We start from the raw sequence: 25857 nt of genomic DNA on the forward strand, positions 1-25857 counted from the left end.
ACTTGTCCTTCGGCTGGCTTCCTTCTGTCTGGAGACAGGAGTCTGAGAAGCCACCAACACTCCTGGCTCTTCTCCCCTCCCCAAACTAGGCTTCCTTTCCAGGGAGGCTTCACATCATCACACAAAAGGAAGTCTGCATTTCTCCCGTAGCTCTCCTGTAACTTCTCCTTCAGGAACATTTACTTGCCCTTCCACGAATATTCACTGAGAGCCTATATTGGGTCAGGCTGAGAGCTGGGGACACAGCAGTTACCAAAACTCTGTGTCTGGGGATCCCCGGGTGGCTCAGCGGTTTGGCACCGCGTTCAGCCCAGGCCCTGATCCTGGAGACCCCGGATCAAGTCCCATGTCAGGCTCCCTGCAGGGAGCCTGCTTCTCCCTCTGCCTGTGTCTCTGCCTCTCTCTCTCTCTCTTTCATGAATAAATAAATAAAATCTTAAAAAAAAAACAAAAAACAAAAAAAAACCTCTGTGCCTGCCCTCACAGAGCTACATCTGGTGCTGCAGGCAGAGACCACACAAGCAGTGCTTGAGAGTCATCAACGCCACGAAGAAGAGTAAAGTGGGGCAAAGGGGTGAAGAATGGTGGGGCAGAGGAGGCAGGAGGCTACTTGGGGAGGTGACACCTCAGCAGAGACCACAAAGAAGTGAGCGTGGGTGGGCTAAGGCCATCTGGGTGAGGGGGCCACAAAGGCAGCGGGAGATTTAGGGCAGTGGAGATATCCTGAGAGAGAGGCTTACACCCTTCTAATACTTTTGGATTGTTAAGGAGGGCATACATTTCAGCATTTTATTTACAGATTTGCTCATTTATTTTTTTAAAAGATTTTATTTATTTATTCATGAGAAAGGCAGAAACATAGGCAGAGGGAGAAGCAGGCTCCATGCAGGGAGCCCGATGTGGGACTCGATCCCAGGATCCCAGGATCACACCCTGAGCCGAAGGCAGAGGCTCAACCACTGAGCCACCCAGATACCCTCACTTATATTTGATTGATTTGATGTGGCCTACATTTTAGAATAGATTACGGGATTCCCTGCGTTATTACTTCTTAGACACCCCATGAATGAAAAAAACAAAAGAGCAACATACTCTTAACCTAGTTTTTTTCAGGAAAAGTTGCCAGAGTTCTTAAGATGATAGCTTCTTGTTTAAATGTTAACCGTACAAAAATAATTTTCCCTTAACTGGAGAGTTACCAGAGCGAGTGGGAAAGGCACTCTGCTTTGCGCATGAGGTATGATGCTATATGGTTTATAAAATGACATTTAGGCAGTGTGAGTTCAAGAGGGACTCTGGCATCAGGAGCCAGGTTATTTGAACCCCTGGGAATAAAGGATAAAGAAAGAGAGTGCTAGGAAGTGGACCCTAGGACCTTTTGCAAGTCAGGGAGGCCTCCCTCTGAGGAGCAACATGAAGAAACTCCACATATTAGGAGTTCTTAACATGGAGAAGTATTGGGAGCAGATATGAGAATGTGGAGGGCTGGGGAGCCAGCTAAGGGGCAGACCACAAAAAATCTAGGCAGTCTCCCTGAAGTAAAACATGTGCTCAAGGTTAAACATATCTGTAAAGTGCAGGAATCAAGCACTTTTTTTTTTTTAAGATTTTATTTATTTATTCATGAAAGACCCAGAGAGAGGCAGAGACACAGGCAGAGGGAGAAGCTGGCTCCACGCAGGGAGCCCGACGTGGGACTCGATCCCAGGACCCCAGGCTCCCGCCCTGGGCTGAAGGCAGATACTCAACCACTGAGCCACCCAGGTGTCCCGGGAATCAAGTACTTAAGGAGGAAGGCACAGCTTGCAAAGTGAATATTAAAAATGGAGTCACAAATCCAAAAATCCTGAGGTTTTGCTTTATTTTAAGAAGACTGCTTTGTCAGCATGAGCCACTACTACCAATATAGAACATCTCATGTAGGATGGAGGGAAAGGGGAGAAGATGGAGCAAGAAGCAGCTTTGGAGCTGGGGTCCCCCAAGGAGAAGCAGCCCCTGGGGTTGGGGCCAAAGTGAATGTTTTGGAGAATGGAGGACTAAGATCTACAGATGCACAATGATCCACCTCGGGTGTAGGAAAACAATATTAGAACTGTCTATTTTTATCTAAAAATGTAACAAAGAAATTAAGCTCTGCTGGTCTTTATAAAGAGCCGCTGCCTTTGATGCAACCATACTGGGTATGATTCCAAGGCTGACTAAAAGAGAGGTTGGCACGCCACAAAGCAGGCAGCCTCGTACTTCCTTTGGTCTTTCGTCTACCATGACATATTACAGATCACATGCTACAGGTTATCATTGCTGTAATGAATTCTATAGAAATAGGACTTTAAATAATACAATTTGTGATGAAAGGAAAGGAACTTGGAAATGTTATACCACATCTCATACAAATTTTGTGAAACAAAATTTTTCTTTTACAAAAAGACAAATGTCCTAAATTTAGTGACCTTTGTAGTGTTGCAAATGGCTGCCAGTCATTTCTGCGAAGCAGATCCATATAAAAAAATAACTGCAATCTATCCTTTCAAAGTAAAGATGATATTATAAGTGAGAAATAACTGCTTTTTTGCAAAACAGTCCTGTTAGGAAGAGAACATTTTAAAAAGGGATGTTTGGAAATGTTGGCATCACTATTAGATTTTCTGGCCAAAATGATATGTATCATCAAGAAAAAAACTCATATATATATATATATATATATATATATACACACACACACACATATATATGTTAACATATATATACACATATAATAAAAGCAAAAACAATAAATTTTTTTCTTTTCTTTGAGATAATTTTTAAAAAAGATTTTATTTATTCATGAGACACACAGAGAGAGGCAGAGACATAGGCAGAGGGAGAAGCAGGCTCCATAGACTCAGCCTGATGTGAGACTGGATCCAGGAACAGGATGTCCCTAGAATTCTTTTTTTGGTTACTATGTTGCATCTGCGAGAGTTAATAAAAGATGTTTTGGCATGTGACTATTTAGATACTTTTCGTGAGAGTAATTAATAAGTGTTCATTCAGCAATAATTTGTGGGGTACAACCTATGTGTTCATCAGACGGGTTAAGCTTTAACAAAAGTCTGTTCACCAATTAGCCTAACTGTAATTCTCAGGAATTTTTCAATTCTTTAATTTTGGAAATCTCAGGAAAGAGAGCAAGAGGGCTGTTCCATTTAAGAGAATGGTGGGGACTGGGTCAAGGAAAATTTTGCTAGTCCATGCTCCGTCTTCTTATGGGAACACATGATTTGCTGGTTTGGGTCCGTGTTGTATGCCACCCCCACCCCCAGAGTCTGCCTAATAGCAATTATTTATAAGCTTCTCATCTAAATTGTCCCATTATGAACCTACAAACACTCTTTCCTTTGTAACTTTTAGGGACTTAAAAGTATATGTTCATTGGCTGACTTTCACATTACTTACATGATTCAAATTGGTTCTCATAACCCTGCCATGAGTCTTATGCCCCGCTGTGCTCAAACTGGAGCTGATGTGTTCTCATCCCAGAAGAATGGCTGGTGCTTCTCAGTTTCTTGCCAGTAATGAATTATTGCTTAACAGATAAACTACTAAAACTTAGAGAATGTTATTGGCAAGGACGTGGATGAAAAGGAAACACTTGTGCATGGTTGGAGGGCATGTAAATTAGTATAGCTGCTCTAGAAAACAGTATGGAGGCTCCTCAAAAAATTAAAAATGGAAATATCATATGATCTAATAATTCCACACCTGGGTATTTATCCAAAGAAAACCACCCCACTAACTTACAGAGATATTATATGCACCTCTGTGTTAATTGCAGCATTATTTGCAATAGCCAAAATATGGAAGCAACCCAGGTAAATGGATACAGAAGAGTGGTACACACACACACACACCATGGAATATTACTCAGCCATAAAAAAGGATGAGATCTTGCCGTTTGTGAAAACATGAACGGACCTAGAGGGTATTATATTAAATAAAGTAGGTCCGATGGACAAAGACAAATACCATGTGATTTCACTTATATGGGAATTGAAAAATAAAACAAATGAATAAACAAAAGGTAGATACATATCCATAAATACAAGAACAAACTGATGGTTGCCAGAGAGGAATGGAGTTGGGGCAGATAGACAAAAGGGCTAAAAGAGAGTGAGAGCAACAAACTTCCAGATTATGGAATAAGAGTTGGGGATGAAAGGTCCAGCACAGGGAATCTACTCAGTGGTATTGTAATAGTGTCATATGGTGACAGATGGTAGCTACACTTGTGGTGAGCATAGCATGATGTATAGAGTTGTTGAATCTCTATGGTGTACACCTGAGACTAATGTAACATTGTGGGTCAACCATACTTAAAAAGATTTAGAGAATGTTATTTATTGACTTAGTGTTTTCTTTCCTTTCCCCTTTTAAGGCAGGTTTAACAACTTACTTTCATCCTGGAATAAACTTGAAGAAGATACATTATACCAGCATCAAACTTTATGAGAAATTGGAAGAGGAAACTGGACAGGTAAGTGCATTTAACTTGAAATTGCCCAACTGGTCAATTTCTCAGAAATATGTAGGATTTCTGAGGAATTTTGACCTATCATCATTAAAGCCATGTGTAGTGACATTAATGGCATGTGAAAAGTTTAACATGGTAGAGAAATCTGATGAGTATTTAAAGTAAGAACCCCTAATTCGCTTTACTCTGAATTTAATTTCTTGAAGTACATTTCCCATGTAATTAACCACTCTTCTTAATTTTTTTAGATAAGGAAAGTATAAAAGCAGCTTTCAAAAATATCTTTAGTCAGTTACCATATCTAGAAACTAAGAAATCAGAGCCTTTCAGCATCTGGATTACAAAGAATCTGACCACAGTGCCTGCCAGATTGTCAGTTTCGAAAAGTACGTCACTAAAAGCCCCTCACTTTTATTTTTATCTCTTTTCATACTTATTAGTACCCTCAAAGTGGCAGGCAAAAACTATCCACAGGCTTAGCTGAAAGTTTACTTAAATTTTTCATGCTATTTTCCTTGCCTGTAACTATACGATGGCTCCCTGAAGTTTGTAGGCCGAAGGCCAAAGGAGGAGGGTCTTCATCAGTGCGCCTGCTTTCCCACATTTTGTCTTGACGCTCCTTTGCTATGCTCATATGCTTCAGCTGTTCTTAATTACATATATTTCTGGAATGTGCTGGGCTCTGTGCCTGAAACAACATTGTCTCAGATCCCATCTCAGTAGTTACCCTCCACCTTTCCCTGAGGTCACCCCCCTTTGAGAAATTGTCCTTCACTTTCCTCATCCACCATTCAGGCCAGTTGAGGGTACACCTCTTGGTTCAAACAACATATAACATTTTTGAAAAAGATTTATTTATTTATTTGAGAGAGAGAAAGAGGGAGAAAGCATGAGCAGTGGGGAGAGAGTTAACTGGGAGCCCCACAAGGGGCTCAATCCCAGGACCCTGAGATTATGACCTGACCCAAAGGCAGATGCTTAACTGACTGAGCCACACAGGTGCCTCAACATATAACATTCTTATCACATGAATCTCTCTCTCTCTCTCTCTCTTTCTCTCTCTCTCTCTTCCTCTCTTCTAGTAGTTGCTTTACTGGTTGGTCTTCCTAGGAACTATGAGAAACTTAAGGGCAAGAGATCTTTTATTTCTGTGACCCAGGGCTTAGCTGAGTGCTTGGCCAATGGAAGGACTTCAATAAATGCCAAATAAAGGTTTATTATCATTTATACTTAAGCTCATCACCACAACATTCTGATGCTTTATATTCTTTCCTCGAATACTGTGTCTTCCTCTCTTTCACATAGTTTTCTTTTACTCTTACATTAACACTATCCCATTTTATTGTAATTATGCTCTCAGCTGTCTGCCTGCTCCATGCAGGCAGGGGCTTTGCTTCTCATTCATAGCAGTATCTCTGGGGCTTACCCTAGTGTTTGACTAGAGGTGGCAGTGAGTAAGTAGTTGCTGAGTGAATGTCTTTTTGTAAGATGTAAATATTTTATATAGTTATCTTTTACACTGCATAGTAAATCTCTTTTCTGTATGCTCGCATTTTCACTGTGCTGAAGAATCATGTTTGAACACCAAATGATTTATTTATGTGTTTTTATTGGCATTATTCTCACAGGTGGTGGGATTCCATCAGCCAGGTAGTATCAGAATTGCTACAACTCCTGTAAGGGTTGATGAATTTAAATATCAGATGACTCGGACTGGCTGGCATGCAACAGAACAGTATATTATTGGGCCTGAAAAAATTCAAGAGATGTTCCCTTTACTCAACATGGATAAGGTATTTATCTTAAGGGTATTTTCACCATTTGTTGACTTGAATTAGGATTAGAAAAAGTTACTTTAAGAAGTTTATTAACGGTAGAAAAACTTTGTGCACACATTTCCAATGGCAAAATCAGATAATTAATGCTGGAATCTAGGTGTGTAACAAGGTGGGCCGTTATGTGTGCTAAATGAAATATAAAAGCATAATGAAAAAATTTTACTGGTTTTCCACCTGTGACAATTGAGAAGGGATTTTCTCTCACATCCAGGGGTTTCCATACATAAACTTCTGCTTGAGAACTGCAGAGAAAATAATTACATAGTATGATAAATATGTATATAGAAGGGCTGTCTAATTAAAACTTTTTACCAAATCAAATTTAGAAGTGCCATGCTGTGTTGCTCCACAAGTATTGTCTAGCTCATAACTGTATTTCCAACACGCTCTATACCAGGTATTGATCTAGTTTTAACCAAATTTGGCTCAGAAAATCCACTTGGGAATTTAGTGTCCCTTTTTTTTTGGCTGGGCAATAATCTCATTTGAATAATAAGAATGATTAACCACAATATAGCACAGATTTACATACCAGATACTATGCTGGATCCTTTATATACAGAATTTTTTTCTATACATAATTTTTATTTAGTCTTCACAATAATATTATATACTATATATTATTACTAAACAGGAAATTGCAGTTTAGATGGATTACATAATGGTCTCAAGCTCATCTAGCTGGAAAGAGATGAAGCCAGGCTCTCTGACCCCTTTGTGCACACTACTTAAGTACACCACCAGAAGGGGCTGGTGAGGGATGTGGGGGCTTCCATTTCTCCCTAGGAACTACTGCAGTACCTGAACTGCCGCAGCACCTTCTATCATTGATCTGGGTGCTGGGGTTGTTTGCTCTCATGAGTCTTTACGGCTGCTGGCATTCTCCTGTCCCTAGTTCTGTGTGATGACTGTGTGGTGGCAGACTGGTGTTGCATTGTCTGCACTGAAATTCCATCACTGTAAGATTATGCTTATATCTGTTTGTATGTCACTCTTGGAATGCTTTGCTGGAAGTCCTTACCATCACAAAGTTTTCTCAAAGGCAATGGAAATATGTGGGAAGAATATTCTCTGGATCTGGGGCAGGGTGCCAAAGCAAATAGATACAGGATTACTGTAATGAGGACGTATCTATTATAAAACACCAATGTGACATTTGGAAGTCTACAGTAATATGAATTCCGTTAAAATCAAAACAAGTCTCTTGTGCTAAAACTATAACAAGAGATTGAATTAGTAATCAAAATATGCCCACAAAGAAGACTGGGCTCAGATGGCTTCACTGGTAAATCCTACCAGACATTTAAAGAAGAATTAATACTAATCCTTCACAAATTTTTCCAAAAATAGAAGAGAACACTTCCCAACTCATTCTGTGAGATCAGTATTGCCCTGATAGCAAAACCAGACAAAGACATCACAATAAAAGAAAGACGGGTATCCCTTGTGAATATTGGTGCAAAAATCCTTAACTAGCAAGCTGAATTTAGCAACTTATAAGGATAATGCAGTATGACCAAGTAGAATTTATGCCAGGGATGCAGGGTTAATTGAACATCTGAAAATTAATGCGATATGCCACATTAATAGAATAAAGGTAAAAAACACATGATCATTTTAGTAGATGCAGAAAAGACATTTGACAAAAGCTCCTTGCTCATATTTGGTGCTCAGCAGATTTCTACTGAATGCATGAGACCTAACTATAATACTGCACAGTGTTCCCTCTATCAACTTGGTTCATCAGACTGTTACTCTTGGTTTCCCCGTGGTACCTAGCCTGAAGTCCTAGCACGACACAGGTGTTCAAGCTTTAGCTGTTGAGTGACTGAGTCAAGTATACATCTTCTTGACCCCTATATACACATAGCATGTGAAGTTGTTCATAGTATTGAACAACTGAATATAAATAATTGATCAATTAGTGTTAGATTGACTGCAAACGTCAGAAACCAAAATGATAATGCTTAAACACAATACAAGTTTCTCTTTCATTTAGGCAGTCCAGGGTTTGAGTGGTGGCTATTTTCCATGAATGGTGGCTAGAACCCAGTTGCCTTCTAGATCACTGCACTGTCAGTCCTAGGGCGTGACTCTTCTGTCCTTATTCCAAGTTGGCAGCAGCTAGAGCTGCAGCCATCATGTCTGCATTCCAGACAATAGGAGGGAGGAAGGACAAAGATGAAGGGACAAAGGGCATATGCCAGTGGTTTGTCTGTTTTTTCATGCCAATGTGGAGTCCAACTCAGGGCTTGAACTCAAGACCCTGAGAACTCAGCTGAGGGATGCCTGGGTGACTCAATTGGTTAAGTGTCTGTCTTCCACTCAGGTCATGATCTCAAAATTCTGGGATTAAGCCCTGCATCGAGCTCCCTGCTCAGTGAGAAGTCTGCCTCTCCCTCTCCTTTTGTGTTTTCCCCCTCTCTTAAATAAATAAATAAATCTTAAAAAAAAAAAACACCCTAGCTGAGATCAAGAGTCAGACACTTACCTGACTGAGCCACCTACACGCCCCATGCCAGTGGTTTTTACAAAACGATTCATGAAGGCTGCCACATGACACTTTAATTTGTATTTCACTGACCAAAACTTGGTAATACTTATAGCTATCAGTGGGAACTCATAACTGCCAACTATTGGAAACTCTTCCTAGGGGCTCTGTGTCTGAATAAACATTCAGTTTCTAAATGGAAACATTCAGTTTCCATTGCTATGGGGGTAGAGGAGAGAATGGATGTTGGAGACAGTTGCCTGGCTACTCAACACTCAGTGTGAGTCCTGCCCCCGCCTGAGCTTTGATAAAGGAATAAGAAGTACAGACTGATCAATTGATGCAATGATGCACTTTTAAAGTCCAGTTTTACTAAACATTCCCTGGCAGGATATAATTACACTGAATAATGGGTATGTTTTTGTCTAAACATTGACTCTTTTATGATCAATTTAGATTTTAGCTGGACTATATAATCCTGGAGATGGTCACATTGATCCTTACTCTCTAACTATGGCCCTAGCTGCTGGGGCTAGGAAATATGGTGCCCTTTTAAAATATCCCGCCCCGGTGACTTCTCTGAAACCCAGGTCAGATGGAACATGGGACGTTGAAACGCCACAGGGATCAGTGAGAGCAAATAGAATTGTAAATGCTGCAGGTAAGCATCATTTATTAGTGAGTTTTTTCAAGTGGCCAAAAAATAAGACATTCGGCCATAGAGTAACGTCTTACACTGTGCACATTATTGTAATGTTCCCAAGATGAACATTTTGTCTGTTGCTAAGCTACAAAGTCATCACTTTGCTTTTGGTGTGTGATGCCACCTGCCCTTGGTTACTCATAGAAAGTTCATGTTCTTCTCCATTCTATTTTCTTTTACTCCAGATCATGTTTTGCTAATGATGCTTTTCCCCTTCTGTATTTACTTTCTTTATACTAGTAACCAAAGTCTAGTGTGCAAATTCGCAATCATCTTTTTTGTTCTCAGTTTGCTTCTGGGGCAGATTTAGTCATTTGTATTCTCTCTCACCCATTTCTGATTAGTTGACTCCAGTCTAAATATGTTTAACCCTTTTTCTTTCAGAATATTATTAAATATATCTCATAACCTGTTTTTTTTTTTAATTTCTCTGTTACAACGTAGAGTAGTGAAGTCAGAAGGGATATTTGAGATGATCTAACAAGCCACTCATCTTCCATTGTGAAGACCAAGGTCATGTTACTTGGCAAAGTGACACAGTTATATTGGAGTTAGGACTTGAACCTGGGTCTTTTGACTCTAGAGTTAATACACTTTATAACAGGTCATTTACCTGTGAAGTCATTTTCAACCATCACACATACAAAATTGAGTTCTCGTGCAACTGAAAATGCTTATGCAGTCTAAACTGGACTAATAATTTGTATTTACCTGTAGTTGGTAGTGGTTAATGTAAAACCCAAAGTAAGCAGGAGGCAGTAACTGATTTTCTTGAGGTCTGCTCTTTGAGTTATTGCTTAAATTATAAATGAAAACAATCCTTATTATTTATCAGGTCAAATGCTAAGTCACAAGGACAGGTCAGAACCATGGACCCTTAAGTTCTTTCCTCTAAATTGTAACTTTTGGTTGATGTTATTTTTTTTTTAAGATTTTATTTATTTCAGAGAGAGAGAGAGAGAGAGAGAACAAGCCCTTGCTCACAAGGGGAGGAGCAGAGGGAGAAGGCAGACTCCCTGTTGAGGAGGGAGTGTGATGTGGGGCTCAATCCCCAAACTACGGGATCATGTCCTGAGCCAAAGGCAGATGCTTAACGGACTGGGCCACCCGGGTGCCCCGATGTTATTAAATTTTTTTTTAATGAAACAGTTGGTGGTTCTAGAAAAGTCATGTCTTTAATCTTTAAGAGTTTAAATAAGTATTTATGAATTTTTCTAATCCTTGTCCCCCATTCGAAAAGCATAGAAATCTCACGCTTTCTTCAATATCTTTTGAAGTCCAAAAATAATGTAAAAGGGCTTGCCTAAAAAGTAAAAGCAAAGGCATAAAACACTGCTTTGTTTTATGCCTCACCCCCATTCCCCTAATCCCTATCTGATAACCCCCCCTCCCCCTGCCACTCATCATCATCCTTAGGCACCACTGACCTAAATTCTGTTAGAAGATCGAAGACAATGAAATCTTTATCTATTTTTTTCCCATGTAGCAAGGATTTTTTGTAATCTTGCAACCTTCCGGTGTCACAAATTTATTTCCTAAAAATACTGGACTGTTTTTATAGTGATAGCAAACCAAACAAACTAAACAAACACACTCTGACCTCCAAAATCAGCACCTGAGCAGACATCACTAACTGATCACTCACTTCCAGTGGGCTTGGGCTCTACCATTTCTCTCAACGTAGCGCTTCAGGCAACCACTCTCAACTGATACTTTGAGAAATAATGTAGAACTTAATTTAACACATTTATTTATCATTTTCCTAAAATGGTAAGTTTTTATTTACATAATTCATTTTTTTCTAAACCACAAACAGGAATAAGGAATCACTGAAGATAAAGATAGGATAATTCTCAAAGAGATCTCACCTAAACCCAGGACAGTGGTTACCAGGTGCCGTTTTCTATGCAGCTATGAAATCTTATGGTCTGAATGCGGTAGGGGAGGCCAATGGCAAGAGGTCTTGGCAAACAGCTTTTCTGGTCCTGGCCTGAGAAAACAAATCGCTGGAATTAGGTTGACAGTGTGGTCTTCCATGTTTTTACCACTCCATGGAACCAGATTCCTGGGATTATTCTACACAATGTCGTTCTTTGTGCTTTGTCCCTGAAGCCTTTTACCCAGCCACATCTACTCCCTTCACCATCCTCAGTTCTTGGTAATCCAAGCAGCTGCTTCTTGGAAACTGTGTGAAGAACTATGCTGTCTCAACGTTCAGTTCTTTATCTCATTCAGATCATATCTGTGGCCCATAGTCTTGTTTTTTCTTTTCTTCCTCCAACTCTTCTACTGGGTAAGAAGTTACTGGATGAAATCTAACTGATTGCATAGTTGTAGTCCATGGAAAGTGTAGAAAGGTGTGTGTTTAATTATTTGTGAGTCTGTTTTCAAAAAAATCTGATTTAAAGGCAAGCCTCTGTAACTGAGGGCAAAGGTTTCAGTATACCAGCTTCTAGAATTGAAGCTAACGTCAGTATTATGAATAGAGCAGCCATCAGCAGAAGGCATCATGCTAACATGATTTGAGAATGTGTGGCTGATGGAATGTATCCCAGAGTTACTCTGTGAGACCAGGATGTCTCACAAATTCAGGCAAGGCCTTCAGGCTAGCTCTGAAATCTAATTAAGTAACCAGGATATAGAGTTGGAAATATGATCACAATGTAAAAGCTACAGACACCACTATTATCTACTCAATTGTACCATAACCTGCTAGAAGTTTCTTTATATGAAATCATAACAGAAAGCAGCTGAATCTTCAGGATATTCAAGAAAAGGAGAGTTTAAAAGTAAAAATGTGTCTGTTTACTGATGTGTCTCCAGCATTAGCAAGGTCAGTAAGGCTCCCTGGCCTGGAGACACATAGTATACCAGTCCTATGACCTGGGCAAATTATTCAGTTGTAAAATGGAGATAGTAAGCCCATTTCAAAAAGTTGTTATGATCAGTAATGAGCTAATAATGTAGAGTACCCAGAACAGACCCAGTAGCACACAGTAAGCACTAAAAAATTAAGTATAATAATTATGATTATAATTATTTCTTTGAAAGCCTATCCACACCCTCCCCCACCTCCTATCCCAGGGCCACTAGGATCAGTTTACTATAACTTCTTGGTACAGGCTTTAAGATTACTCCCCTCCTTTCACTTGCTCTATAGTCATACAGCACCCATTCTGCTGGTACATTTGGTTCTCAAGCTAATGTGCATGAGAATCGCCATAGGCAGTATCCCAGACTTCAGAAAGATCCTACATAAAGTGGTCTGAGTGGGGACTCAGAGCTGTACTTTAAATAAGTACTCCAGGGGCTGTAGTGTCTGCTCCACATGGTCCGTAAAACATCTTTAGAGGAATGCTACTACATGTTCCTACAGGAGAGAGAACGCAGTAACCTTATCCTTGAGCAAGCATTGCTGAACACCAGTTTCATACACTCCTAACGTCTTGGGATGAAATAGACTAACTTGCCTTTGTTACCTGAAGCTTTTAAATTTTGCTTCATTCCACCCTGCCCCCCCCTCGCAACCTAATGTATAGTTCAGGGACATGGACGAAAGCTATTTATTAGGATGTAAGCTTTCTCTCTGCATGGTGAAGAATGTTTCTCTTGACCTCATTTCTAATCGACTCATTAAACCTGAGATAACTCTGTAAACTTTACTTAAGAATTTTCCTAACATGGTAAATGAGAAATATGATTGGATCATGCCAACATGAAACCCACTGTTCAGCCAAAAAAGAATTTCTTAATTTTGCCTGGTACTCTGTATCAAAGAATGTCACTGTATAAACCATCGTGTACGAGTAAACTTATCCATGAATCTTCACTCTTCATTTTAACTCCATTTCTATTAATCATTGCCTTTTTTTTTTTTTAATGGAAGCCATTTCCAGTAACATTGTTATTGACCATTCATTTGCTTCTCAGGTCACAGTGGTAGATTTTAGTGATTCTTTCATATTTGTCTCTCTTACCTTTGAACATGGTGGGTGAGTGATGTAACAAGAGTTGAAGTATAATCCCTCCAGATTTAGGTTAACTTGCTTGACATATAGAGGAAGAAAATTCCAACAAACACCACCACCATAGGGTAAAACAGCAGGGAACTTGTTATGGAGTTTGAAATCATGTAGCTCTATAATACTTATGCATATGTTTCCACTGTATTTTAATGATCAAGTGCATTAATAAGCAAGCAATTAGACTCAGAAATTCATAAATATGTTTGAATAGGGCAGAATTTATTTCTTCAATTTCTGTTTTTAATAGAAACAAGTGTATTGAGGATACTGCAGTGGTTTGAATTGCTAGGCTAAATATTTTGGGTTTTTAAAAAATATTTTAAATATGCTGTAGTTGCATATAACTAGAATATATGGCTTTCCTGTGTTTTTCTACAAAGTCCTGACATTAGAAATTCACATCTTCCTACTAACAAAAATAAATTAAATCTGTAAATTATTAAAAGGCCAACAAGAGACTCTAATGCCCAGAGGTAAGATTTTTGGTTTGCAAATAGACACCCATTTCTGGAACTATTAAACAAGTATAGCCAGTTAGGCATCAGGCCAAAAGAAAACAACAGAACATAGGATGATGTTTAGATAGTTAAATAGAAATAAACTTGGACACATAAGAGTATATAGTCTGGATTCCCAGACTATATAGTTTATTATAATTGATGATTCTGGTTCTAGCTCTGAACCTTATAATGACAGAGGCTCCAGAAGTCTTTATTAGATTCCTAAAAAAGCAGAAACAGAAATGGTTGAAAATTAAGAGCATAGCCTCTAAATAAATAACTTGAATAAGATTCTCTAATCATTTGAATGACTACTTAAAATTGTTATGAAGCAAACAAACAAATAGAACCTCTTCCTCTCAAATAATCCACCAATGGGTCAGGTGATAGCACTTCCCTGCCATATAATCATTCTAGATTCTAAAATACGTTTACACAAGTAAAAGTGTCTTGGATTTTTAAAACGAAGTCTTTCCGTAGCAAGAAAACCGATAAGGTGTGATGATTCTGGGGTCTTCCAGTGGGACTTTGGGCATGTCTCTTTCCTTCTCTGGCCTTTAGCTCCACATCTGTATACTGAAGTCACATGGGGCAGAAGCGAGGGCACATTCAGCCACAGTGTGGTTCCTTCTTTTGCAAAGGTGAAGATAACATTCGTCCCCACCAATAAGAGAGTCTCAGGACACACTGTGAAGTGACACATTCTCATGTAGGAACCTGCACCTACTTATGAGCCCTTTCCTCTTTGCTGTGGCACCTCTTCCCTCTTGCTCTGGACTCCTGGTTCTCCATGCTCTTTGCAAGAAAGGATCTTACAAACACATTCTAACTAAACTTTTACAATAACAGATAAAACTGGCTGTGCTATCTCTCTCAAAAGATACACATTTTCAAATTTTAAGTTAACAAAACAATTCTGTACTTGTAGAATCTTCGGCATCAGTAAATGGGAGAAAGGAGTGCCTGGGAGATGCAGGAGTGACTTGCAGGGCTTTCTTATACACAATTATTATGTTCATCACACGGGGAACCTTTATTGCTTCAGCATCTCTTTCGGGAGTAGTGTCAGTCCAGTACTGTCTTTCTTAGCAACATTTGTACCTTTTATATATTTGGGTTGTTTATTTTTTCCTTCAAATAAATTTGTTGTTGTTTTCCTGCCTGCTTCTGCTTATGGGCAAAATGCTTTTTCAGGAATGGAGTTTCCTTAGATTATAGGCATCTTCAGAACGCTGGGGCAGGATAGAATATGGTCTTCTCTCCCCCCGTTCAGTTTTGCAATGACAAAAAATTTAAAGTCGTTGCAACATTCTTTTGACTTTGCCATGAGTACTAAAGTCTTTTAAATGTTTTGTTTTAAAACAAATTGCTGGAAGCCTGGGTGGCTCAGCGGTTGAGCGCCTGCCTTTGGCCCAGACCATGATCCTTGGGTCCTGGGATCAAGTCTCACATCGGGCTCCCTGCATGGAGCCTGCTTCTCCCTCGGCTTGTGTCTCTGCCTCTCTCTCTCTCTCTCTCTCTCTCTCTCTGTCTGTCTCTCATGAATAAATAAATAAAATCTTTGAAAAATGAAAAATAAAAATAAAATAAATTGCCCTATCAATGCCAGTTGTGGTATGTTTACATATGTGGTAACATTTTTAAATGATTTTTTTTCCTTTAAGGATTTTGGGCTCGTGAAGTAGGTAAGATGGTAGGACTAGAGCATCCACTCATTCCCGTCCAGCATCAATATGTTGTCACATCGACTATACCTGAAGTGAAAGCTTTGAAACGAGAACTGCCAGTGCTCCGTGACCTGGAAGGATCCTATTATCTCCGACAGGAAAGAGATGGGCTTTTGTTTGGTCCATACGAAAGTCAGGAGAAAATGAAAGTGCAGGACTCGTGGGTCACCAGTGGCGTCCCTGCAGGTGGGTTCCACGAGTGCAAGTGTGTGCGGGTCAGGCCCATCCGTCTCGTCTTCTCTGTGGTTGGGGGCTGGCTGTAGAGTCAGCCGGTGTCATAATACTAAAGTATCCAATATCTGGGACTTTGGAGGTGAGCAGTTTGAGCTAAGCTCTGTTTTCCTGCCCCTTTGAACAATCACAGCAGGAAGTGAGGAAAGGGAAAAGAGGCAGTGGGTGATGGAGAAGCTGAAGAAACATACCCTCCGCTGGTTTGGAAGGCTTCAGGTTCATCTGCCCACTCCAACCTCCTGCCTAACCCCCGTCTCCTCACTCCCCCACCTGTTTGGTCTAGTTTCCAGATTCGGATGTAGCTGCTATTGTGATTTGATGGTTGGAAACGTGGCAGGAATCAGAGACTGGACATCCAGCCTGCTAAGGATGAAAGCTTCGGAGTGTGTCACAGAGCAGGTCCTGCAAACTGAAGCCTTCCCCTAAACTACATAAATGGGTTAGAAGAGCCCTTTGCTGACATGGGAGGAACTATAGTGTCTCTTTCAGGTTCTGTAAGGGAGATGGACCTGTTTTTGTTTTTCATGACATATTTCTACAGAACTAGATTAAAGATGGAGGTTACATAAGCAGGTAAACAAAGCAATCTATAGAAAGTACTAAAATGTCATTGGGGCACTAAAATATTATAGGGGATGTAAAGAAATACAGGAAATCTTGGGACAGGGAGTGAACCTGTACTCCTCAGTACACCTATGCCCATGTGACAGCAAATGATCGCTAAACCGCCTCCCACCTAGTTCGGCTAGGCTTTTGTTTTGTTGAGTGGGCTCTGCATATTTGGGCCTGTGGAAATAGCTCCTGATCGAGGTATGGCTGTTCGTCACCTGAGAGCCTTCCTTTCTGCTCTTCCCTCATGCTGGCAGCTTCACTTTCAAATAAATGTTGAACAGATACTTAATTTCAGCTGGAGGGAGAGCCAGATTGTCCGCTAGCCCTGGGTGCTGGTCCTGGTCCAACCCTAGTGGTCTCCAGGTCTCCGTGCAACTGACCCAACATGCAGGTCACAGGAGGAACAGCACCTGGCTGGCTACTGTGTGGGAAAGTCACCAGCCCTGGTGGAGAAATTCCTTCAGAAACTCATCTGCAGGCCTGCCTTCCATCACAGTACCTCTGAGGACTGAGAGAAAGATTGTGTTCCAACACCCTTCCCTTGTAATTCTAGCCCTCCCATACGTGTGTGAGCAGGCTTGAGGAAGGAGGCCCCAGGCCTTTCCTTCTCTGCTGAGAGCGGAGAGGCATCTAGAACCCATTATCCTAGATCCTGGAGTAGTTTTCATTAATCCCCTGTGTCCTGACATGACTTTGTAAGCTCCCATTTGCCCTTACCTGGGAGGACAGGACAGAGCAGACTTTTATGGTTTATTGAAGGATAAAAACTCTCTTGACAAGCCAATCATTGTTTGTTTTTTAAAATTATGATTGGATTAAATGTTAGAAACTGTTAGTATACCTAGATTTAAATTTATTACTAATGAAAAGGATTAACTTTCATTATTTTATTGTTTCAACAAAAATAACATTGTTCTTAGTAATGTGATGGAGACCTATCTGTTGATAATGAATATTAAGTTTAGACTTTTTTTTTAAAGAAGTACCTTCCTAAAGACCATCTTTAAATGTGAGCTGATTCAGGGTTAAGTCACTTTAGAGTACATGACAGGGCAGCTGCAGCATCCTGACCACAGTGGTATGTCTCTTCAGGGTTTGGAAAGGAGCTCTTTGAGTCTGATCTTGACCGAATCATGGAACATGTTGAAGTTGCCATGGAAATGGTTCCAGTCTTGAAAAAGGCTGACATCATCAATATCGTCAATGGTCCTATCACCTATTCTCCTGACATTCTGCCTATGGTGGGACCCCATCAGGGAATCAGAAACTACTGGGTGGCAATAGGCTTTGGGTGAGTATCTCCATTTAGTTCAATATTTATTTAAAATTTTTTCTCCTTATTTTAATAGAGTCAAGTATTTTAAGTAAGTCTTGTCTCATAATCTCAGGCCAAAATGGAGAATGGAGGGAGGGGCAGAGAGTTTTCTTCCTTTCATGACCATTGAGATATGAGGAATAAAATACTTTTAAAAAATTTATTTATTTATTTATTTGAAAGCGAGAGAGAGAGAGAGAGAGAGAGAGAGAGAGAGAGAGAGAATGAGTGGTGGGGGGAGCAGGGGGAGGGAGAAGCATGCTCCCCATGGAGCAGGGAGCCCGTGGCTCCATCCCAGGACCCTGGGATCATGACCTGAGCTGAAGGCAGATGCTTGACCAACTGAGCCACCCAGGTACCCTGAGGAATAAAATGTTTCAATTTTAAAATCCGTACTGTGGATTATTCATGGTTTAATCACCTATATAGATTTTAAAGCTTATCACACATAGGGCAGTGATTTCCTGGAAACTTCTCTTTGCATATTTCCTGCCATTTTCATTATTCATGTCTCTTTTCATGTCTTATAAGTTCAGATTGGTCAATTTACCCCAATTTTACAAGGATGTTTTCATAACACAATGTGACAAACGTAATTTAAAATATCAAATGAGTAATGTATCTGATGCCTTTTTCACCATAGTTCGTGTTTGTCCAACATAATTTGCTTCTTTATCATTCCTCAGGTTGCTTACTATTTATGATTCTGTGACCCATTTCATGCTTCATCTTTAATATTTGTCCCATTAATTTGGTGACTATTAATGTCAACCCCACTTTACTATCATGTCACAGCTTCTAATATTCTATTTTTCTTTCCCATTTTAGTTGGCCATTTATTCACTAATATTTAATGATCACTAGCTCAGTGCCAGGTCTCTTGGTAGGCACTGGGCTACACTGAAGACAAGGCAGTGAGGTCTGTCCAGAGGCACAGGGCTGATTAGGGTGCTGTCCTGCCAACACAGCAGAGAAGCTGTGCTCTGAACTGAGGGGGCAGCAGTGTACTGAGAGATAGGAGGTAAAATTCTTTAGACTTGGTGATTGATTGTATTATGTCTTGAGGAAGAGAAAAAAAAACAGCAAATGATGCCAAACTATCTAACTTGACTCCTGGGTGGATGCCGGGGCCATCGGGAGAGAAAACCAGAAAAACAGTGAGTTACATTTTTGAAAGTTTGGGTTTGAAGTGTTTTTTTTTTTTTAATATTTTTAAAATTTATTATTCATGAGAGATACACAGAGAGAGGCAGAGACATAGGCAGAGGGAGAAGCAGGCTCCCTCCTGGGAGCCCGATGTGGGGCTCAATCCCAGGACCCTGGGATCAAGACCTAAGCCGAAGGCAGACACTCAACCACTGAGCCCCCACATGTGTCCCTGAAGTGTTAAGTGGGACATCTATGGGACATCTAGAAGGAGAAAACCAGAAGGAGATAGAGGGCTGGAAGGTATAAAGTAAGTGAGGGTTTAGGTAGTCATATGCATATGCAGCCATGTGCATGTAGGAGTGTTTCTGGTGTGTGTGGCTTGAATATATTATTTGGAAGAATGCCTAGTCATATTCTTTGCCCATTAAAAAAAAAAAAAAGATTATTTGTCAGGGCGCCTGAGTGGCTCAATCAGTTAAGCGTCTGACTCTTGGTTTTGGCTCAGGTTGTGATCTCCGGGTTGTGAGATCCAGCTTTTGTGGATCTCTGTGCTCAGTGCAGAGTCTGCTTAAGAATCTCCCTCCCTCTTCTTTTGTCTCTCACTGACCCCCCCCCCCCAACATGGTCTCTCTCTCTAATAAGTCTTTTAACAAATTATTTGTATTGTTATTGTTAGGTTGAGGAGTTCTTTATATACTCTAGATACAGGACCTTTATCAGATACATGATTTGCAAATTTTTTCTCCCATTCTATGGGTCATCTTTTCATTTTCTTGATAGTGTCCACTGAAGCATGAAAGTTTTAAATTTTGATGAAGTCTAGAATGTGTTTTTTTTTCTTTTTTAGCATGTAGTTCTAGTACCATATCTAAGAAATCATTTTCTAATCCAATTTCATAAACTATGTTTTCTTCTAAGATTTTTATAATTTTAATTCCTACATTTAAATCTTTGATCAATTTTGAGTTAATTTTTGTATGAAATGTGAGGTAGGGGTCCAACTTCATTCTCTTGGGCAAGCACCATTTGTGGAAGATTGTTCTTTCCTATTGCCTATTTCCTGCCAAGGAAATTAGGAAGTGCATTCTTTAGAATACCAGTTACTGATTACCTAGAAATTGTATCTACTTGCATGGGGCTGAGATTGCAATCCTGCTCTGATTGTAGACATTGAAATGTAGATAGGAAAGATGACAGGTGGGGGACAGGCAAAGTGCCTCACTCTCTGACAGATTTGGTCTGAACTGAAAAGGACTTCTTGTTATCTAAAAGTTAAGATTGCTAAGACATTTCTTATGTAATATGGAATGCTCACCTTGGCTGCCTCTCCTGGCTTACATCAGTGATCCATTCCCTGGTTCTGGAGGCCAGTGGTTTTCATGCCTGGCTGAGCAGCAGAATCATCCAATGGGCATGTTAAAAAACAATCACAGGGACAACCCGGGTGGCTCAACGGTTTAGCACCGCCTTCAGTCCAGGGCGTGATCCTGGAGACCTGGGATCGAGTCCCATGTCGGGCTCCCTGCATGGAGCCTGCTTCTCTCTCTGCCTGTGTCTCTGCCTCTCTCTCTCTCTCTCTCTCTCTCTCTGTATCTCTCATGAATAAATAAATAAATAAATAAATAAATAAAAATCTTTTAAAAAAACAATCACAGCCTTGTGATTAGTCACTTGCATGTGTTTCATCCTTCTTTACATCCTATCTGTGAAATTCCTATTTGTCAGGAGAACCCGTGAAGTTGTGTTGAGTCAGAAAACCAATAAGCAAACAGATTCCCAGACATTTGGGAATAGCTATAGCTATTGATCCTATAGCTTCTGATTCAGTGGTCTGGATAGGGGCCTAGGATCTGCATTTCATTGTTGTCTGTAATTCTAGTACAATCAGTTCAGAGAATTTGGGTAATTTGCAAACTGTCTACATATATGCCAGTGCTCTTTTTTTTTTTTTTAATTTTTATTTATGATAGTCACAGAGAGAGAGAGAGAGAGAGAGAGGCAGAGACACAGGCAGAGGGAGAAGCAGGCTCCATGCACCGGGAGCCCGACGTGGGATTCGATCCCGGGTCTCCAGGATCGCGTCCTGGGCCAAAGGCAGGCGCCAAACCGCTGCGCCACCCAGGGATCCCTGCCAGTGCTCTTTTACCTTACTTGCAGAGCACTCTCAGTCAAAGTTGTTTTACTTTTGTTTAGTCACAATTCTAATAAGGTTTTCTGCTTTTAGGTGACTAACCCATGCCCCCCAAATGTTTAATAGTTTGGATTATATATATATTTTTAAGACTTTTTTATTCATGAAAGACATAGAGAGGCAGAGAGATAGGCAGAGGGAGAAACAGGCTCCCCCATGGGGTAGCCTGATGCAGAACTCGATCCCAGGGCCCTGGGATCACACCCTGAGCACACTATTTAATATGTTGGCAAAGGGAAGTGCCCCCTGTGGCGGCTGCCCACCGTGCGCTGAGCAGAGCCGGGCGTGGAGGTGGTCCTAGGAAGCTGCCCACAGCAGTGCTGGCTGATTCATTCTGTGTTCAAGTTTCCAGTTATTTCATTTGATTACATTGGGGTGTGTTTTATGAGACGGTTGCAGCTCGGCTAAGTTGTAAAACGAACATGTGCATTTCCATTACCAAAGTAAGTATCAAATCCTCGGCGGGTTGGAAGGCATTCTTTCCGGTACATTCCCAGGTGCCACTTTCCGACCATATGGGTAGTGTAGCCTGCTTCTTTTAGAAGCTGGGGAAGGAGTTTTTCATCCAGAGGGACGCAGCTGGGCTGACAGGGCCAGATTATTTGGTGTTGTAAACCTGTGTGGATCTTAAAGAGATAAACATGAAATTATATATAGATGATCGGAAACATCCTGAACAAGCAGATAGAGTAGTTGTTTACTTTTCTTTTAAAAGATTTTATTTATTTATTCATGAGAGACACAGAGAGGAGGGCAGAGACCCAGGCAGAGGGAGAAGCAGGCTCCCTGCAAGGAGCCCGATGTGGGACTCGATCCCAGGACCCCGGGGTCACGCCCTGAGCCAAAGGCAGGCGCTCAACCACTGAGCCACTCAGGCATCCCTAGATTGGATTATATTGAATTGAATGTAGTTTTTCTTGGCTTCGAACAGATTGTAAACAGCAAATTTAAGAAGGAGAGAGTGCTACAAGATATAACATCTGACAGTTTAACAGAGCTATCATAAAAAGCAGACGCAAACACTCAAAAAGCATAGTAGCTGGGCCATTTAGAAGTAGTGGGCTTTGTAGATTAATGCTAGCAACAGGAGAACCTAATTCCCTTTCCTCATCAAGTTCCCTTCCACTTCCACTTCATACATTAGTTCCTTGTGAAAATCTTATCAACTGGGCTTAGGCATACTCTGTTGTTGGTTATATAAGAGCTCAACAGCCACCATGTATTGCTTGCCTACTATGTGCTTTTCAATGCCATGTCAATGAATTCACCACCAGCACCATAAAGAAAGTGTGCACAAAAGAAGACTAAAGCTCAGGGTGGTTACAAAATTTGTCCAAGGTCACACAGCTAATACCAGCAAAAGAAAAATTATACCCAGATCTCTCTTACTCCATGCTTATTTTTAGCTAGTAAGCCAGAGGCTCTCAATAGATGTTTCATAACACTCAGTTGTACGGCATTTTATATATAACTTGTTAATGGTTAGGGAACTGATGTTTGTAAAGGATTTACTATTTGAAAATAAATTAGACTTGATTCAGAATTATCTCCAATTAACAGCACTCTGCCCCATTTGTTAGCTCATACACAGTAATAGGGAGAGAACATTATGGTGTAGCAGTGAGACCAAAGGAAACCAAAGCACAGTCCTGGCTTTGCTCAGAGTCTGTCAAGAATGAGAATACTGTCTGTCATGTATGTCTTGGTTGAAAAAAATTGAGAAACACTGAAGAAGTAAAGTCCAGTAATAGGAAGTGTACACTGGGGTCAAATGTCTGAGTGTGTATCCTGAATCTGCTCTTCATTACTGTGTGACCTTATTCAACCCCTATGTGGGGGCTGACTTTCCCATTGGGAAAATAAAATTGTTAAATAATAAATCAGCTGGTACATATTAGCTGGAAACAATGCCTGGCAAAGAGCAAGCACTCAATAAATGTCAATAAGACTTTACACAAATTCAGATCTTATAAAGAGTATATCTAGCTTTCAAAAATGACAGCTTTTTATATATCCTACCTGCACCTGGTAAAATGAATTTTAAGCATATATTTAATAATTTTTATTGCCTTCTTGAAATTTACTGAACTTGTTTATGGGTGATTTAGGTGACCCATGTCTCTTTTTTAGAAGATTCAGAGAAGTATAAATTGTTGCCTTTTTATTTTACTTGAGAAATATCCTCATAAGTTTAGTCTTTTTTTTTAAAGATTTTTTTTTTTTATTTATTCATGGGAGACACACAGAGAAAGAGAGAGAGAGAGACAGAGACAGAGACACAGGCAGAGGGAGAAGCAGGCTCCATGCAGGGAGCCCGATGTGGGACTTGATCCCGGGTCTTCAGGATCAGGCCCCGGGCTGAAGGTGGCGCTAAACCACTGAGCCACCCGGGCTGCCCGGTTTAGTCATTTTTAAATAGATTTTATTTATTTATTTGAGAGAGAGAAAACATGAGAGAGCACAAGCAGTGGAGAGGGAGAAGCAGGCTGCCCACTGAGTGGGGAGCCTGATGTGGGGCTTGATCCCAGGACCCTGGGATCATGACATGAGCCAAAGGCAGCCGCTTAACCAACTCAGCCACCCAGGCACCTCAATCATTCATTTTTTATAAGATAGCAAAACTGGTATCTTGTGAGAAAAGTTAGTTAACATTTACAGTCTTTGCTAAGGTCCTCTCAAGCTCTTAGAGTGATTCCTGCCGTTAGACTGTGGTCATTCTGGGTACCGGAATTTCTTGTATCTTCAGATCTGCTCATGTAGCTCCTTTTCTTGGTCATCCCCCAATGCCTTTCTGTTCGTCCAATTACTCAGAAGCTTCTCTTGACTTAAACCTCAGATAAACCTACAGGAGAGTCCTTCATTAGACAAGAGTGAGTGTGTAGAACTAACTGCATAGGGCCAATGGTAAACTGTGATTCCTTCATCTCATATCAGATTATTTGCCACAGTCATGTTCTTGGTTTTAAAGCATCTTCATATAGAACTAGAAAACAAGCCTACCCTTGCCACCAAGTGACCTATTTGTTGCAAAACATAAGGGGATGTTCTTTTCCCTCCCTTCCCCACAAGTCCCTGGGTAAGTGCCTCTTCCTCTGAATGCTTCTAAGAGAAAGGTTCCAGGTTCCTGCCCAGAGGTCATAGCCCAAGGTTACCTGAGCTAAACTGAGGCTGAGAAGAGAAGGATGTGCCACTCTGCAGTGTACAGTTTCTCCTGCAAGGCTCCTATCAGTCAAGATAATCCTAGCTCCAGAGGGCTGATAAGATAACAACTAAGTCTTCCTCTTTTGTTCCTTTCTTCCATTTTCCTAAAGTGAGCATCTCTCCTAGCTGAGAATCGTAAGCTATTTTGCAGGTATGCATCTCTTGAAACTATGGGTGCAAACTAGCTTCTTTTATGCCTAAATATGTATTTTTAAGGAAAAAAACTATAGTATAAACATTATGTTGTTGAGGGTTCTAAGTAGCACAGAACACTCCAACTTGGCAGACCTGTAAAATAGTTGGATGGGTCCCATTATTTGAAAACTATGTATGTTAATAACAGTATATTCATCTCTGTATTTGAAAGGTACGGCATAATCCACGCTGGTGGGGTAGGGAAATACCTCAGTGACTGGATCCTGCATGGAGAGCCTCCATTTGACCTCATAGAATTGGATCCCAATCGCTATGGCAAATGGACAACTACTCAGTACACTGAGGCCAAAGCAAGAGAGTCCTATGGATTCAACAATATCGGTAAAGTGCGGGTTCACCGCTGTCTACAAAGTGGGTACAGAATCGACTTGCAGTGCCTCTGAGTTTGGATGCTTGTTATTCTGTGCGTCGTGGTAGGAGTACTTAGGGGTTCTCATAAGCATGATGGCTTTGGGGCGCCTGGTGGCTCAGATTGTTAAGCATCTGCCTTCTGCTCAGGGCGTGATCTCTAGGTCCTGGGATGGAGCCCCGTGTTGGGCTCCCAGCTCGGCGGGGAGTCTGCTTCTCCTTTTCCCTCTGCCTCTACCACTGCTTGTTCTCTCTCTGTTTATCAAATGAATTGAGTAAAAAATCTTTAAGCATTATGACTTTAAGACATGACAAAGAATCTATATGAATGTGTATATTTGATTTGTAGAGTGCGTCAGCGATTTTAAGTTCTAAACCTGCTTTTACTTTATCCTTGGACAGTAATATAAATGACCATTTGGCTTTTTTTACATAATTTTTAAAAAATATTTATTTATTTATTTTAGACAGAAGGAGAGAGAGACAAGTGGGGAGGGACAGAGGGAGAGAGAACCCCAAGCAGACATGCACTAAGCCCAGAGCTGGACTTGGGGCTGAAACTCAGGACCCTGAGATCATGATCTGAGCTGATACTAGGAGTCCGTCGCTTGACTGACTGAGCTGCCCAAGCACTCTTTACATAATTTTTTAAATTGCAGTGTGGTTGACATATGATATTGTTACTTTCGGGTCTACAACATACTTGACATTTGTATACATTGTGAAATGGTCACGACAAAAGTGTAATTACTATCTTTTTTTTTTAAGTTAAGACTTCATTTATTTTTTTAAAAAGATTT

The 25857-nt window shown here is 40.5% G+C and overlaps 1 protein-coding gene across 4 annotated transcripts in view; it reads left to right on the forward strand.

Moving 5' to 3' along the window:
* DMGDH (dimethylglycine dehydrogenase) overlaps window positions 1-25857 on the forward strand; it is a 66258-nt gene that overhangs the window by 3698 nt on the left and 36703 nt on the right. For 3 of the 4 annotated variants that reach the window (XM_049108346.1, XM_025437274.3, XM_049108345.1), the window contains exons 3-8: window positions 4415-4513; window positions 6139-6303; window positions 9296-9500; window positions 15732-15980; window positions 17730-17928; window positions 24861-25030. In XM_049108346.1, coding sequence (XP_048964303.1) covers window positions 4415-4513; window positions 6139-6303; window positions 9296-9500; window positions 15732-15980; window positions 17730-17928; window positions 24861-25030 — 1087 coding nt within the window. The remainder of the gene's footprint in view (window positions 1-4414; window positions 4514-6138; window positions 6304-9295; window positions 9501-15731; window positions 15981-17729; window positions 17929-24860; window positions 25031-25857) is intronic. The other variant, XM_049108347.1, reaches the window with a different exon arrangement.

Source organism: Canis lupus, chromosome 3 (genome assembly GCF_003254725.2).
Source record: "Canis lupus dingo isolate Sandy chromosome 3, ASM325472v2, whole genome shotgun sequence".
Taxonomy (NCBI): Eukaryota; Metazoa; Chordata; class Mammalia; order Carnivora; family Canidae; genus Canis; species Canis lupus.